Raw genomic sequence first — 16,704 nt, 5'->3', positions numbered from 1 at the left:
CACACACACCGTGCTCCAGAGGTGTAGGTCCTGCAGCTGGTTGGCTGAGCCCTCCACTGACAGATGAGGATAATCATTGCTTGATAGCAAACGGCTCTTCCTTGAGGAAATATTCAAATATCTGAAGAAAACAGGACAGGAAGCGGGGGAAGTCAGCTGAGGAGAAAGTTCACTTTCTGTCCGACGCTCACCGCTGAATGAAAGTGCACAATGGCGGGCAAAGGGAGTGTTTGCTCGGCCGGAGAGAGCCAGCTACAGGATTTCTTAGAATCGGACTCTGACCCGGAGGGGGAACCCGCTCGGGTGGCCGGCACCGGGCCGTCGCCCGAATCTTTCCCCCGCACTCAGGTGATCCACAGCGGACACTTCATGGTATCCTCGCCCCACAGCGACTCTGCAGCGCGGAGGAGGAAGAGTGGAGGGTCTCTGAGGTACGACTTTGACACGGTGAACAAAACGGGGTGTCAAACGTACCGCTACGGTCCACTCAGCTCCGGGAGCCTGAGCATCGACCCCACTCTGACCCGCCTGTTCGAATGCATGTCACTGGCCTACAGGTGGGTCCCTGCTGCGTGTAGTAGGGGGAAAGAATGAAGTCGGGTTTTTAATCAGCATTTTTATTTTCAGCTTTCTGCTTGTTCAGTTCAGCTAAACCATGTGGAAGAAAATATCTCCAAAGAATGTGAAAGTGTCTCATTCTGAGCTGACATTTAAAGCAGTGATATGCACAGGATCTGCTACAGTCTCTGTTTTAAAATAAGAGTATTGTAAATTAACTGAAGCTCACTAAACGAACTAAACTAAACCACATTTTAAAATATATTTTTTAATATATATATTTATATTTGTCTTAATAGATTTCCCTTCAAAGCTGATAGTTAAGGTTGTGGTTGTTTGTTTATATGTGTTGTCAGTCTGTTGCATAACCAGTTTGGAAATTTTCACCAAAAAAAAAAGTGGACTTTGATTCTAGTTGGCAGGACTGGACAAAGGACAGTGTGACTGATGCAAAGGAAAGAAACTCCTGACACGATGCCCTAGAAATTTGTTTTTCTGTTTGAGAGCAGCCATTTGTTACAAGATGTCACAAACAGCTCCTGCATATGAACAGCTATAGCAGAGGAAGCCACCGCACTTAAAACAAACCAAATACCAAAGAAACCTCCCTATGCTCTCTAAACATGCTTACGTTTCAGTAACATCAGACTACACATTGATTTTTCATTTACTTAAAAAATGAGGACCACTTTCTTTGAAACCGTGTTTATAAGAGCTTTCATCAACCCTTGGCCCAAAGAAGACTTTTTTTTTTTTTTTTTTTTTTAAATCTGCTGTCACTGGGTGGAAAATTGCACTTGTTTATAGGTCTAGTTTGATAATACTTGCACAATGAATCCTGAAACAGTGCCACAATTTGTCAAACACAAAAAATATAGATTTAAAACAAGTACTTTATTATATATTTATATATATTTTCCAAGCCTATGACATGGCCTCTTATTCCGCACAGATTGCTGCTCCGCTTTCCGCTATTTATCATTAACCAGACTGATGTAAAGTGGTTCCTCTGCTGATTGCTCTTTGTTTTTTCGCAATACGCTGTCTGTGCTGTTTGGGCTGAATAATACGCAGCCATGTCAGTCCATTAAAAGCATGTTGAGAATGATTTCCCCAGGCTTCCTAGCAACTCCTTGAGCACCTCACATTAGGAGCCCTATTCTCAGCAGGCAGAGAAAAAGTGAGGGAGGGAAAAAAAGCACATACAGCCGGGTTGTATACCGGGGAATAAGTTGATTGGCTACTATTAGTCAAAATCAGGACAGGTTTCTCCCAGGTTTGAGGCAGAGTTCCCATTGTTTTTTCTAAAAGAGTCATTTATGCATGTTTATGCCTTTTTGCCTCAAAGACTATAAATGAAAGGGCTTTCACATTTTCCCCATAACAAATACATATTCCACCTTTCTTTTCTCCACAGTGGTAAGATAGTCTCTCCTAAATGGAAATCTTTTAAGGGTCTGCGGTTGCTGTGGAGGGATAAGATCCGTCTGAACAATGCAATCTGGAGAGCATGGTTCATTCAGTGTGAGTGCTGGTGCTTTTTTTAAAATTGTGAGACTAGAAGAACCGGGTGACCTAACATGGGTCGAGAGAATCCACATTTCACCAGAATGAATGTCTACACAGCAGCTGATTTTTCTTGTCCTTTTTTCCTCTTTCTGCTTGGCTCAGATGTGGAGAAGAGGAAAAACCCAGTATGTGGCTTTGTGACCCCGCTGGATGGCTTGGAGGCAGACGCACATCGAAAGCCCGAAGTGAGTGAATGAATGATGTAGCATATTTGCATGTTGCATATTTTAGCTCATCCTTGAAAAAAAAATAACATACGTAGTGTTTCTCTGGCATCGTGTCAACAGGCGATCATATTAGAGGGCAGCTACTGGAAGAGAAGGATTGAGGTGGTGATCAAGGAGTACCATAAGTGGAGGATTTACTATAAGAAGAGGGTGAGCGCTCACCTTATTCACAGTACATCTTTAATCTGTCTCTAAGTCAGTACCAGTACCTATTGGTTGGACAGTTTGTCACGTTTTCATAGTCCCCAAAGGATTAACCCCAATGGCCCCACTTTCCAACACTTTTACCAACACTTTTACCTGATCAAAACTGTAATTAGTTAACTTAAGGTGATGTGCATAGAAACAAAAACATGGTTCATTTCCACTGTCTTTTTCTCCTGCAGCTTCAGAAAAAGAAGGATGACATTCTATTAATGCTTCAAGAGGTAAGTCAGAAGTCACACATTACTTCATTATTGCTACATTATTGCAATATTGCAAGGAAATTAAAGTTGAAAAGTATTGATTTTGAAGAGTGGAGGCTGAAGCTGGCCAACTGACCCAACATATATTGTAATGTTTGGGTGACCTGCTGGCATTGTTTACTTTTGAATGTCCTTGTAGTGACATATGATCACTAAAGACCACCAAGCGACTATTTTTAGCATTTGAATTTAGCCTCCCTGGCTGAACAAGGGAGGAGGGGAGAAAAAAAGAGATTTAAAAAAGAAAATAGAAATGGGCAAAACAACTTGGGCTGTGCGTCACAACCTGACACATGAAGGCAACTGACCCAGCTAACTGCCCGCTGCAACAATACCCATAACTCTTAATCTTTATTCAAGAAAAACGGTGAAAAAAATGAATGTAACCTAATCAAATATGACCTACTTCCAGCAGCACTTGGCAAAAACCGGGCAGCAGAGGGGCATCGGCTTTCGACAGTGACGCTAAGGTGGCAGAGACAAAATATTTAGTGGCAGAGAGGGGAAACAGCAGGGGGGGCAGAGAGAGGGAGGTGCCTCATTCATGATAGTATTCCTCATATTTCATCTTTCATGGGTTCTAATTTTTCATTTTTCTGTAGATGTGCTGTGGCACTGGAAGTCCAAGCTTTACTTGAGTTCAACATTAGGAAAACTCCAATAATAATGCTGTGTCTGACCCGTCTTTTGATGGATTACGCGGCAAGGCCAATATCAGCAAGTAGCTGACAGGTCAAAGATCACTTCACTGTGTTTTTATGCTCTGCGCACTCATATTCTTATCACACCATTCTCTTAACAGATTACATTTAGTGCTTAGAAAAACACTAGTCAAAAGTGTGAATGTCGTATACTGTAATCATGTCATATATGCGGTTACACCGTTACAGTTGTGCACTTTTAACCTGTGACAGCCCTAGTCTGAAATTTAATTGGCTTTACATTTTTAACATCAACCACTTTCTAATAAAGTAGAATAGTAAAATAAAGTTCAGATTATTATCTACAGTGACAATGTATTTCAATAGATTTTTACACAGTTCATTTACAGACTGTAGCAGGGTGTGGTTTGTGGCTCAGCTGCACGGGAGGGGTGGAGCAGTGGGTTCAGGGGAAGCTGACACTGAGCTGTTCTTCAAAACCTGGTCACACCTTCCCTATTTCAGTAGGTTGCAGGGACCTGAAGGATGTAGTGTGTGGTGTGGAGTGAAGAAGGCAGCTGGAAAGCTGCTCTAATAATAGCACGAAAAAGGCTGAAAATTAAGATCACTAGACTTAGCCCTTATATTCAGTCTGAGAGTGAAATAATATCCTATTAGGTGATAATGCTGTGTAAGCGAGTAAAGTTTATTTTTATAGCTCTTTGAAAGGAAAAAAAAATCTCACTCTGCAAAAGGGAGACACACACATAAGTAAACAAAATGAGCACACACTACAAGCACTGTACACTCTGAACCATCAAATAATTTACAGAAAAATCTAATGTTTTTGAATACATTATTTAATGAACCTTCTGACAAATATTTAAAAGAGCGAAATTTGCATATATGAGTTTCAATTATTAAGATTTTTTTATTTACATCTGGGAATTTTGTGCAATTTAGTGCAACATATTTAGGCTTTTCAGGGAAAAATAATCACACTGATAATGTAGCAGTCTCAAAACCTCACCCATTAAATACGAAGCACTTGGTGTTACAGGGTTAAGCTGCCTTTTAAAACAGGCAGAAAGAGAATTGAGCTGTTCCGCAGTTTTGGAGCTAAGGTGTGGAAGGCACGATCACCCTCAGTTTTTGGACTGGCACACGGTCCTCAGAGAGGGGTAAGAAGACCCCCTCTCTGAGGACCAGAGAAGCCAACTTGTAGTGCAGGGATGGAACAGTTCAATAATTTTGGTGGGCCCCCTCTCCACCAGAAAGGAAGGACCAACGTCATTGAATGAAGTTCAAACTTGATAGGTGGGAGATGCAAAAGTTTTAAAAGTGGGGTAATCTGTAGGGTAGGATAAGGTTCACTAATGGTTATTATAATAAAAAATTGCGTCCTTCTGGATACCAAAGTTGAGTTAGATTTAGATCTAGGAGAATCTCTTTTGAAATGAAACTTCTCACCAAACGATGTAAACGCACCCTGTCGATGCTGCAGTCTTTCAGCCGCTCATATGCATGTGTATATTTTCTCCAAGCAGCATCAGTTTGTGTTTAGCAGGGGCCTTTTACAGTTTGCATGCACGTGTGTGTGTGTGTGTGCGACTCCCAGAATTAGGTCAGGGACAAAAGGCCTTATTGAAATGGTGAGACATCAAAATAAAGAAATGAACAAAGCCAACATAATGAAAACCTGTGAGGGCCCAGTGTTTCTGAACAATGTGTCAAAACAGCTTTTTCATGATGCACCCCACATGCATATGCGCACACATACACACATACATGTGCGCGCAACAATCTTACCTCATTTCTGCTCGTGCGCGCTTGTATTCTAAGAGGGGATGTCGTGTGTTCAGACGTAATCAGAAATAGTTTCCGGCTCAATCTGGTGGGCTTCCCTATAAATGTGGCCCTGGGCTTAGAAGTGGAAGGTAAAGGCGGAGTAGAAGATCGGGGTGAAACAAAGCATCTCAAACAGGCTGGCTCTGGCGCTTCGTTTCTGTGAGTTGTTCACTGGGTTTCCAAAGGAGAAGGGGCAGAAGGGGTGGGGGGTGGGGGGGAATGACAGCTTAGCACATGTTTCCTGTTGAAGGTGTGAATGCTGTAGGTGTGCAGTTTTGTTTTGTGTGTAACTGGATATAGATGTTTTTTTTCTTGCTGTTTTAATATTAGTTTTGAGAGGCATTTTGTCATTTATCAGCAGAACAAACGTGGCACAAAGTTTTCATAGAGCACTAATTGCAGGCACAGATTGGGAGAACTAGAAGTCATTGATGAATTAGGACTTTCCAGTTCTATTTATGTTGAGCCCCTAATGGATAGATCTGGGATTAACTTGTCAGATCCTGTAAGTGTTCTGATTCCTTGTTGATGTTTGGCAGGGTCAGATCTGCCAAGCCAGGCAGGACAAATGGTCCTATCAGACATACCAGGAACCCGAGGCTGTCCCCGCGGAGGTCCACATGTTTGACCTGGACTGCCTTCTGTCCGACATCTCTGACACCCTATTCACCATGACACAGAAGCCATGTCCCTGGACCAGCGAGCGACACAACAGTGAGTAGTAGACAAGTTTGTGGAATGACTTTCAGCAGGGACTTGTGTCTCAAATCCTGCAGAATTTGATTGGAAGCATTTAAAAGCAAGGCTGATCGTAGGCTGCATGCTGCATGGATTAAATAATTGATTCCAATTAGTTGTTACTGGGCTGAAAATTATATCCTGGTTCATTTTACTTTTTGAATCAAATAAATTGCCCAAAATGATATTTCTAACTGAAGTCTGTCATAAACAGGAGCTTTAGGGACAGATTTTCAGCAAAAAAGGAACATAATCATAGAGATATGGTTGGACTTTTATTTCTCTCATTTTTAATGTGGTCCCGTTTTCAGAAATGTATGCCCTTTTCCAAAAAAAAAGGTAAATAACAGCAGAAAGCATTTATTTTCAAATAATTAAAAGTTAAATTTGATGGAAAATAATACATGGGCATCATATAAAATGCAGAGAAATTGAGAAATACACATATATATATTTTTTCTCTTTAAAATTTGATACCAGCAACAGCAACATATAAAAGTAGGGATTGGGGCCTGTTTACTGCAGTGCTACATCACCTGTTTGTTTGTTTGTTTGTTTGTTTGTTTGTTTGTTTGTTTGTTTGTTTGTTTGTTTGTTTGTTTGTTTGTTTGTTTGTTTGTTTGTTTTTGGGGGGGGGGTTGTTTTTTTTTAACAGTAGCCTGTCATCCATTCGCACTTCCCAACGCTCTCATTATCTGTCTGTTCAAAGTATGGCTTTACCCAGCAGATGGTTGTCCTAGCTTAAAAAGATGAAAACATGGGTAAAAAGGCAATGTGGATCAGCACGCCTAAAGCTCAGTCAGAGCTGGGGACTATCAGGCACAATACATTTTGGAGTCTGTGCTGTTTTCCAAGCCATCTCACGGTGACAAGGGAACAACAAGGCAAAGCAGGAAGTCACCATCAACACTTTGTTTCTTGTGCAACCTAAACAAACAAGATATGTGATTTCTTCAGCTGGCAGGTGGACAGCTTGCCTTTAAACACAGCCAGCTGGCTGTTTCTGCCAGTGTCCACTTTTTGCTAATCTATGTTAAAAACAGCCTTTGATGAAAGATCCACCTTCTGACTCTCAGCAAGAGGGCAAACAAATCCAAACTATGCTTTAATATAATGTAGAAGTCTTGATGCATTCTCAATCATCCAGGAAAGTAAATCTCCAAAAAGTTGATTCTGTTCATCTGGACGTAGCGTCCAGATGAACAGAATCAACTTTTTGGAGATAATGTAGAAGTATTTCACTTTCTAAGCTCCTACCTCAGTTTGGTGACTCTGTCTGCTGGTCACATGGGTTAGCAATTCAGCCAATGAAACCCACCTTACAAATAAGGAAATTCCCTATGATGAAAGATGACTTGTCAAAAAAAACCAAAAAAACCCCACAATAGCACTAGAGCATTTCTTTCTCACGCATGCATCTATTATTATGTTCTCTTCCACTTCAGCATACACCAGCAATGCTGACATGATTCAACCAGGCTTGACTCCACTGCAGCCCAACCTGGATGATTTCATGGATATACCAGGTAATTTCTACCCTTTCATATATCCATCTATTTATCTGTAAATTATGTACATGTGAAGAATTGATTAATGCATACAATCACAGGTTGATTACAGTTAAATGCTCGCTGACGGTGCATGATATAGTGTGAAGAGTACATGAGTTTTTAAGATTAGATTCTTATCAGCCATATTTGGCTGATGATTATCTTAATCATATTTTTGTAGTACATAAATTAAGTTTCTGTTCCAGATGTTGATGAGTGAAAAAACCTTGAGGGACACTCCTCTGATTTATGCTGTGTCAGCAGTATGTTGTTTGGCATTCATGAGTTAAAGGATTGTCAGAGGCAGGGTTGAACTGGGGAAAATGGGGAAGTGGAAGAGGATGTATTTAACCACTATTGCTACTTTTGGCACCACCTAGAAACTGGGGGAAATAAATATTGATGGGTTGGAAGATAATGATGATTTTCTATTTTTTTATAAAGTAAAATTATGTTGTTGCCACAATTCCTGTTGAGCTGTAGCTTTCAGGTCTGTGATTTCATTTAATTTTGATTGGATTTTATAAATTCATGGTGTAGGGAGCTAATATAACATAAATTGAGCTGAAATGAATGAAAGTTGCACTAATATTGATTAGATGGACCAACACATGGCTTCACACAAGTTTCACTCCTGCTTTGTATCATTTAGAGGTATAAATATGCAACTGTTAGCAAGCTTGCCGGCTTAAAAGTGATAGCATAGCTTTTACAAATGGCTGAAAGTTAATTGACGCAGGGTAAAGTAAATGTCTTTGTAAAGCATGACTAAATGTAGAGAACCTAACTTACGAAGCTGACACGTACTGCACAAGAAGCCAGTATGGCGGTATGCCTGGGGTCTGCTTTAGTCTTTATACTGAACAGTCAGCCTGCAGCGTAAGAGGAGCAAAGCTTCAGGCAAGAGGAAGGAACCAGGTTAGAGTTTAGTTTCTTGCTCAGGGCAACAATGGCTGTGATTTTTCTGGCCTTTGTATTACTTTCAGTGATGCAATCCTGCAGCCCCATGGCCACAAGTAAGTCTTTGTAACCAACAGGCAACCTGTTGCCCACTGCTGTGTGTGTGTGTGTGTGTGTGTGTGTGTGTGTGTGTGTGTGTGTGTGTGTGTGTGTGTGTGTGTGTGTGTGTGTGTGTGTGTGTGTTCTCACTGCCCTGACAGGCTCCTGAAGTATCAGCTGTGTGGTGGCTTTGCTTTTTTTGTCACAGTGACCAGGCAGCTAATATCTGTCAGAGCGACACAGCCATGAGATTAATTCATGATTTCTCTGTATTTCTCTTACATGGAAATACTGAGTTTTCTTTTTACTGAGATTAAAAAAAAAGAGCTTTTGGTATGCATTACCTACTGTGAGAGGCATTCTGAACAATGTGTCTTGATGAAAGACGCTCAGTTCAGGAAAAGTTAGGGTTACTGCCTATTTGAGTGAAGCCAATTAATATTTGACTGCTCAAACCTTAAATAACATGTGAAAAAAATTGCTCACAACTGGCAACCTGCCAGCATAGATTTAAAACTATGTGACCTGGCAAATAAAATGTAAATACCCTGACTGATCATCTCATGCAGAGAGCTTCACATTGTGTGAGGGTTTAATTTTCCATTTCTGTTCTTTGTCTCTTTTACCTTTAAAATAAAGACAGAAGAGACACTATACAGCAAAAAGTATTCACTTGTCTGCCTTCACACGCAAATGAACTTGAGTGACATCCCATTTTTAATCCACAGGATTTAATATGAAGTTGACACACCCTTTGGAGATATTACAGCTTCAGCTCTACTGGGAAGGCTTTCCACAAGGTTTAGGAGTGTTTATGGGAATTTTTGACCATTCTTCCAAAACTGCATTTATGAGGTCAGAAACTGATGACTGATGAGAAGGCCCAGCTTGCAGATTCCGCTCTTATTAATTTCAAAGGTGTTCTGTGAGATCAGGACTCTGTGTAGGCCAGTTAAATTCCTATCACTGGAACTAAAAGGCCGAGCCCAACTCCTGAAGAGCAATGCCACACTATAATCCCCCCTCCATCAAACTTTACACAATGCAGTTAGACAAGTAGGGTTCTCCTGACTCTGCAGAAAGTTAGTGACCTCTGTTAACTATGTGCCTTGGCATCCACTGACACCGCTCTGTGAGTTTACGTCGCCTACCACTTTGTAGCTGAGTTGCTGTCGTTCGAAATTGCTTCCACTTTGTTATAAGACCACTAACAGTTGATTTTGGAATATTTAGTAGTTAGGAAACTTTAAGACTCACTGCACAGGCGGCATCCTGTCACTAGAATTCACTGAGCTCCTGAGAGCGACACATTCATTCAGAAATGTTTGTAGAAGCAGTCTGCACGACTAGGTGTGTGATTTTTTTCTTTTTTTTTTTTTTTATATACACCTGTGGCCATGAAAGTGACTGGAACACCTGAATTCAGTGATTTGAATGGTTGTGTGAATACTCATGGCTGTACAGTGTAAGTACTAGTGTTATACCATGTCTAGAAAATCTGCAAAAACTGGTTTTTATTGGAATGCTACACTGGTCACTGTATATACAATGTAACAGAAACTGCAGTACACAAAATACAAAATCCTTATTTGGTATAACCTCTGTTTCTTCAGTTGTCCACCAGAGAGCACTATCCTGCTTTCCATATATTATTTTACCATGAAGTAAAATATCTAAGGTGTGTGTGTGTGTGTGTGTGTGTGTGTGTGTGTGTGTGTGTGTGTGTGTGTGTGTGTGTGTGTGTGTGTGCGTGCGTGCGTGCGTGCGTGTGTGTGTGTGTGTGTGTGTGTGAGCCGCTGGCAGGCCTTTAAAAGTAAGAAGAATATTTCTATCATTCATTAGACAGGAAGGAGGGGTTAGATCATTTAAGTTTCTACTTCCTACTTCCTTTTCAGCATAAAATTTGAGTTACTTATAAACAGTTGATTTATATATTGGTTATTTTGTTATGTTGAATGTCCATATATGTCACATGTACTTTATTTAATTAGATTATTCTTTTAAATGTTTTATCTTCCTGTTGTATCAGTGCCTTTTCCAGCTGATATTCTGAATAACATACTATGTATACTGTACTCTTTCTCAGATATCTTTATGAACAACCGTGGCCAGCCCACCGAGCACACTGGTTTTGCGGAATGTAGCTATTTTGAGAGTTCTTCTAGTGCAGCGTTTGCTCCAGTTCCCTCCCCTGTGGCAACAGCTCCCCAGCTTCTCATCGACACGCAGCTGGCTCAGGTACTGCTGCTGTTATCAGCTTCTTCTGTTTGTGTTTATTGTCTGCTTGTGCAGAATTATTCAATTATTCCAGCATCTAATGTTATTCTTGTTTAATCAGTAAAACAGATTTATTTTTTTTCCCAGCCCAATCTACTATCTGACAATCTGTCCCACCCCTCTATATCTAATACCCGGCCAAACCAGACCAGCTCTGGCCAGGATTGTGGAGAATACCACACATCCAACATCATAACAGAAGCCATGCCTTATGGACATCAGTCATACCACGATGCACCAGTTTCTATAGCATTTAGCAGCAGCACTGAACAGACGGCCTCTGCAAGTATCCCCTTTTTGTACCCACTGCCATGCCACAAGTTTGGTTACTATACGACAACCAGTGGAACCTCCACTGTCATCACTCACACAGCCTCCACCATGGGGGCTCAGGGTGCTGCGCAGCAGACTCACGGATACCCTCACACAGGGGAAACGTACTCCCAGACTCCCTGCCACTCTCTCTCTTACCTGGCTGTTGTATCTGACCCGGTCCATGCAGCGCTGCCCTCTGTCACAGCAGCTCACTGCTTCTCAGTGCCAGAACAGGTGACATTTACGGGGGCCAAAGGGAAGCATAAGCAAAAGACAGGAGGGGTGAGGACAGCTGCCCCCCCTGTACTTCCATCCACTCCCCCACCCACTAGCTGTCTGGCTAAACTGCTCTCCACTGGGGCTCATGAACGTGAGTGAATTCTGACATGTTCTTCCTCATCTAACAGTTTTTTACGTAAAACAAAAATAAAAAATGCAGTGGGCTTATGTTTAATTTTTGATTTGTGTTATCAGGAAAGCCAACCCTGGGATGTGATACTGCTCCAGTGACAGCCAAAGCTCAGAGGTCATCATCCTCTAGCTCCTCAGTGAGTGTGGAAAACTGGCTTAGCACAGCATGTCAACAAGAAATAACTAATGAACTTTAGTGACTTTTACCAAGTGCTACTGGAGAATGGATATTCATATCCTCAAGGCCACTCAGCATTGTATTACTGATATATGTATTTAAATATGAGCAACTGAAGGAGTGCTGTGTGCTGGCAATAGACACAGGTGTCCTTAGTAAGCCGCACCTTAGTGTTAATGTTTTTGTAGAAGACTGCAGAAATTTTCAAAAGCTTACCTGATACATAGGTTACATCTAAAAGTTTACTCATCTAACCTAAACAAAAGAGGACATAGCAAGTGGTCTCTTTTCATTCAGCAAGCAGATTTATGTCCATTATAAGTTCCTAATCATTTTTATAGGTGTTGGTTCAAACCTCTGCTCTAAATACTCTGTGCCACATCCTTTCAGGGGAAAGTGATTTCATTTTTGTGAGACAGGTCTTCTAATTGGATACCATGTGTTGCTCAGCAGACAAGCAGAGGAACGCATGTAGGTCGACCTTCATCACAGCTGCAGCATGGGGCCGGTTGGTCGGTAGGGATCCCCGTGTTGACGCCTCTGCAAAGCCAGAGTGCCACCCTGGGCCACAGTGGACCTCAAACTAGCACTTCCAGAGGCTCTGCTGTGTCTGCCCTGCTTACCCACGGTACCTCAGACACTGGCACAACCCTCCTCGTTCCCAAGACTGAGAAGCTGTCACCTGTTCAGCTCTACAGCACTGACAGGAGCAGCTTAACTGGTAGGACCTCACTGCTTCAGGCAGTGATACAACCCCATTTATAAAAAAGTGGTACAGAAAGCAATGACTTGCAAATCTTAAAAACCCTTATTTGATTTACAGTAGAATGTGAAAAACATACCAGATGCTTAACTGTCAACAGGTCAGCACGATTTGATAGTATTTTTGTTTGGTTTTTTTTTTAATCAAATGTGGGTTGTGCCCATGAAAAATGTGCCATCTTCTCTGCAAATGCCAAACAGCTTGTTCTGCTACTGACTCTTGTGTAGTGTCATTCATTAGAGTGGATGATTGAATTCTGAAGAAACAAACCATATCAGCAATTTAACAGTTTATTCATTTAACAAACAGGGGCCTTAGTAGCATGTGGAAGACCACCACTTCTTCATTCTGGTCACCAGCTTGGACACACAGTGCTGTGGGACGGCATCACATTCTTCAGCCAGCATTTGTTGTAAGTCAGCCTGTGTGGTTATGTTGGCTGACTATGACTTGTTTCTTCAGACTTTAATTATCCAATACAATGAACAACATGGCATTTGTAGAGAAGTAAAGTTTTACATCGGTGCAACCCACTCAACCCACAAATGCATTTTCCCTGGAAATGTGGCTTTCCAGCAGTATAAAATTTATTGACAGCAAGCATTATTACAACAACGAAATAATCAACTAAGCACAAATTTAAGATTCCTACGTTTTTTTTGTTTTGTTTTAAAGAGAAAGGCAGCGATTCACCAATCAACAAAAAAACTCTCTTTAAATTATGGGCCAATATTAAAGTAATGTTCATCAGCATAAAAAAAGCATGAAGACCTTGACTATCTCTTGACTACTGGTACATTACATAATATCATCAAAAGAGTCTGAGAATGGAGAAATCTCTGTGTTTAAGGGGCAGCACTGATAATCAATACTGGATGCCTGTGATCTTCAGGCTCAGGCGGCACTGCATTAAAAACGTGAATGATCACTGCATGTAGTCAGGAACACTTCCTGAAAGCTTAAAGCTCTGATGTGCAAAGGAGAAGCGGTATGTGAACAAGAACGTGGTGTCATTTTAACATTGAATACACAAGCAGCTGTTAAAGAATGTTAGTGTAAACATTAAAAGTCACAGAGCACAGTCTGACTGCTTCAAAATATAAATATTTGTTGTGCTGTGACAGGAGCTGACGACTAACTAATAAGAGATTCACTTGCAGAAACTAATGAGCAACTGATAAATGAGTTTATTCTTTTAGAACCAAAGTTATTTTGAAAATCAGTTTTCCTGCTTGAGCACTGCAGAGTAAATGTTTTTTAATTATTTATTAATCTGCAGCTCATGACCAAAAAGAGAAACTAAATCTAAATGGTCAATCTTAATTTGCAAAGTGTTGCTTTGTTATCAGACTTCTGTGGAGTCTCAAATCTAAACTCATCATTCAATAAAAAATGTTATTTTCAGTCATCCCAAGTCCGTTTACAGTGCGCCCTCACTATTTAACAATTATATCTATTTATGGTTGATGGACATTTTGTCAGTTTTGGTGACCCAAATTTATTACACAGCCTATTCAAAAACCTATCATGATAAAAAGTATCATATAGTGTAACAGTGTATCAGTTTAATAGTTTTTGGCCTCTGCACAGTTGGGGGCTGGGCTGCTGCAAGCTACTTAGCAACCCACCCCCAACCCAAGCTCCTCCTTTACCGCTCTCCTCACCTTCACTTTTCCTGTTATGAACATTGAGTGGTACATTGAATGCAAAGCCCCAGAGGAGAGCCATTATACCAAAGATAATTACTGCAGATAAAAATATCAATCTTCTTTTGAGCGTAATGGTCCTGACTGAAACTGTACTGCTGAAGCCTTAATTAAATGCCAGCATCCACAGCCACAACATGTCTAGCTGATTTAATGGATTAAAAACTCATTACTGCAGGGTTTGACGTGCATAGGGGTATCTGATTTCCAACAAATATAATACATAAATGTCATGTATGTTATTTATTTTTTCTCTAGTTAATTTTCCAACACATCAAGGACAAACATCACCACCAAACCCTCTAGACAAAGCCTCCAACCCAGAGTCTCCACACTCAGGGTTCTCAGGATATGGAAAGCTAGAATCAAGTAAGGTAGGACGTCCTGGATATATTCTTTTTTATACATATAAATATAATCAAGTCCTTGTTAAGTGATGAGTGAGAACATAGGAGTCTTATTGTTGTTTCAGTATGTGAATGTGTGTGAAGTGTGACAGATATATTTCTGAGCTCTGCTGTGTGCAGCAAACAGACACCAGGAGGATAACTCACATCTCAGCAGAGCAGAAGAGGCGTTTCAACATCAAACTGGGATTTGACACTTTACATAACCTCGTGACAACACTCAGCTCTCAGCCAAGCATAAAGGTACTGTGAGAACGTGCGCTGCTTCATTTTACATGGATATGCTAAAAGTTGGAGGCAGATTGTAATATGTAACATGCAAATGCTAAGTCTTAGCATTAACAGTGCAACCAGATTTCAGCTTGTCAATTTAAATAATTTTTCATAATGGTGAATAATTATTGTATATGATTGATGTATGGTAATCCCTCTCTCTGCTGTGTGCAGATCAGCAAAGCCACCACACTGCAGAAGACCGCCGAGTACATCACTAAGATGCAGCAGGAGAGAGCTCAGCTGCACGAGGAGGCTCAGAAACTGAAAGAGGACATTCAGCTCCTGAACACTGCCATCAAGTGAGACCTTTAGCTAAGCTCAACCTCTGCCTGTGCATATGTGAGCAGGCATGTAGGTGTATGCAGTGTTGGGAAGGTTACTTTTAAAATGTATTCCACTACGGATTACAGAATACATGCCCCAAAATGTTTTTTGGGGCATGTATTCCATTACGTTACTCAACGAGAGTAACGTATTCTGAATACTTTGGATTACTTAATATATTATCATGCTTTTTACAACTACATGAATGTACTATTGCTGTGTGATTTATTACTATTACTGAAGGTTACTCGCCATATCAATTCCAATTAGATTTTTAAATCTTAATATAAAACGAGTAACAGTAGGGCGGACATTAGGTAAGGCTGCACTTTTTGCAGCGATCTCATGTAGAAAACTATTCCGCGCATATATAAAACAGGTCCACGGCTCCGAACCGTAGTAAAGGGACCTCTGGCTAATACGTCGGGTTCCGTGTCGGGCTCTACTAGCTTTACTTTGTTGTCTGGGTCAACTTTGCTAGCGAGAGACAGAAAGAGGTGTTGAAAGGCTGCTTCAACAGAACTTATTGTTTCGGAGGAAAACACGAACACAGTGTACTGTTGAGTCTTAATAGCTTACTTACAAGTGGGCTGGTCAGGCACTCTTTTTGGCTGCAGTGGTTATTATTATATTTACATGCTTCCATCTCCTGTTTCTGGTCGGTGACACCTCGTACTTTTCGACTCTCCTTTTTCTTCCTCCCTCGCCAGACACATAATGGGTATGGCAGTCCATTCTCACTGCAGCACGGACTACACTGCCCATGAGCCTACATTCTTTAGGGCTATGCCTGTAACACTCTGCCTATTGCCTTCATATTAAATAACTTTCTGAAAAAATTTTTAAAAAAATATTTCTTCACGTCATTATGCGGGCCGCAAGTAAGGGTGACATGGGCCGCGAGATTGAGACACAGGCATTAGAGCCTCTTAATGCGTGTTTTGTTTGGATTTCCACCGGCGTGGAATTACCAAAAGTAGAGAGGGCATAACCTTACATATAAAACAGGAAAAGACCACCATGTAATCCATTTATTTCAACAAAGAAACTGTATTCTAAATACCACCTTTTTAAACGGTAACTATAACGGAATACAGTTACTCATGTTTTGTATTTTAAATACGTTACGCCGGTACATGTATTCCATGTATTCCCAACACTGTTTGCATATACTTTTAATGATTTCTTTGAGCTGTTCCTTTGCCAGGGTAGAAAGATTTTCCAGCATATATGTTTAATAATTTCAAAAAGTTTGAATTTGCTCAGGATTTTCTCTGATCCACAAATAGTCAAATTATACATTCAGGCTCAAATATATACATACACTCACTTGTATCTTTTAAAAGGTGGTGCTGAAGGTTCTACACTGTTTATTTTATTGTACTTTTTATTTTGACAAGGCCAAGGTCTATTAACTTCTCATTAGTGATCATGATGGACTACAACTGGT

At 40.7% G+C, this 16,704-nt stretch overlaps 1 protein-coding gene across 1 annotated transcript in view; it reads left to right on the top strand.

Moving 5' to 3' along the window:
• The first annotated feature begins 210 nt into the window (after positions 1 to 210).
• Positions 211 to 16,704, top strand: part of LOC134636409 (carbohydrate-responsive element-binding protein) — an 18,684-nt gene continuing 2,190 nt past the window's right edge. The window contains exons 1-14 of the mRNA XM_063486372.1: positions 211 to 557; positions 1,976 to 2,082; positions 2,230 to 2,312; positions 2,415 to 2,504; positions 2,741 to 2,782; positions 5,850 to 6,024; positions 7,494 to 7,574; positions 10,684 to 10,835; positions 10,962 to 11,559; positions 11,664 to 11,737; positions 12,229 to 12,499; positions 14,506 to 14,621; positions 14,775 to 14,897; positions 15,102 to 15,229. Coding sequence (XP_063342442.1) covers positions 211 to 557; positions 1,976 to 2,082; positions 2,230 to 2,312; positions 2,415 to 2,504; positions 2,741 to 2,782; positions 5,850 to 6,024; positions 7,494 to 7,574; positions 10,684 to 10,835; positions 10,962 to 11,559; positions 11,664 to 11,737; positions 12,229 to 12,499; positions 14,506 to 14,621; positions 14,775 to 14,897; positions 15,102 to 15,229 — 2,387 coding nt within the window. The remainder of the gene's footprint in view (positions 558 to 1,975; positions 2,083 to 2,229; positions 2,313 to 2,414; positions 2,505 to 2,740; positions 2,783 to 5,849; positions 6,025 to 7,493; positions 7,575 to 10,683; positions 10,836 to 10,961; positions 11,560 to 11,663; positions 11,738 to 12,228; positions 12,500 to 14,505; positions 14,622 to 14,774; positions 14,898 to 15,101; positions 15,230 to 16,704) is intronic.

Source organism: Pelmatolapia mariae, linkage group LG10_11 (genome assembly GCF_036321145.2).
Source record: "Pelmatolapia mariae isolate MD_Pm_ZW linkage group LG10_11, Pm_UMD_F_2, whole genome shotgun sequence".
In the NCBI taxonomy this organism is placed as follows: Eukaryota; Metazoa; Chordata; class Actinopteri; order Cichliformes; family Cichlidae; genus Pelmatolapia; species Pelmatolapia mariae.
The sequence above is the reverse complement of the archived record's forward strand: the minus strand, read 5'-3'. Positions and strand labels throughout refer to the sequence as shown.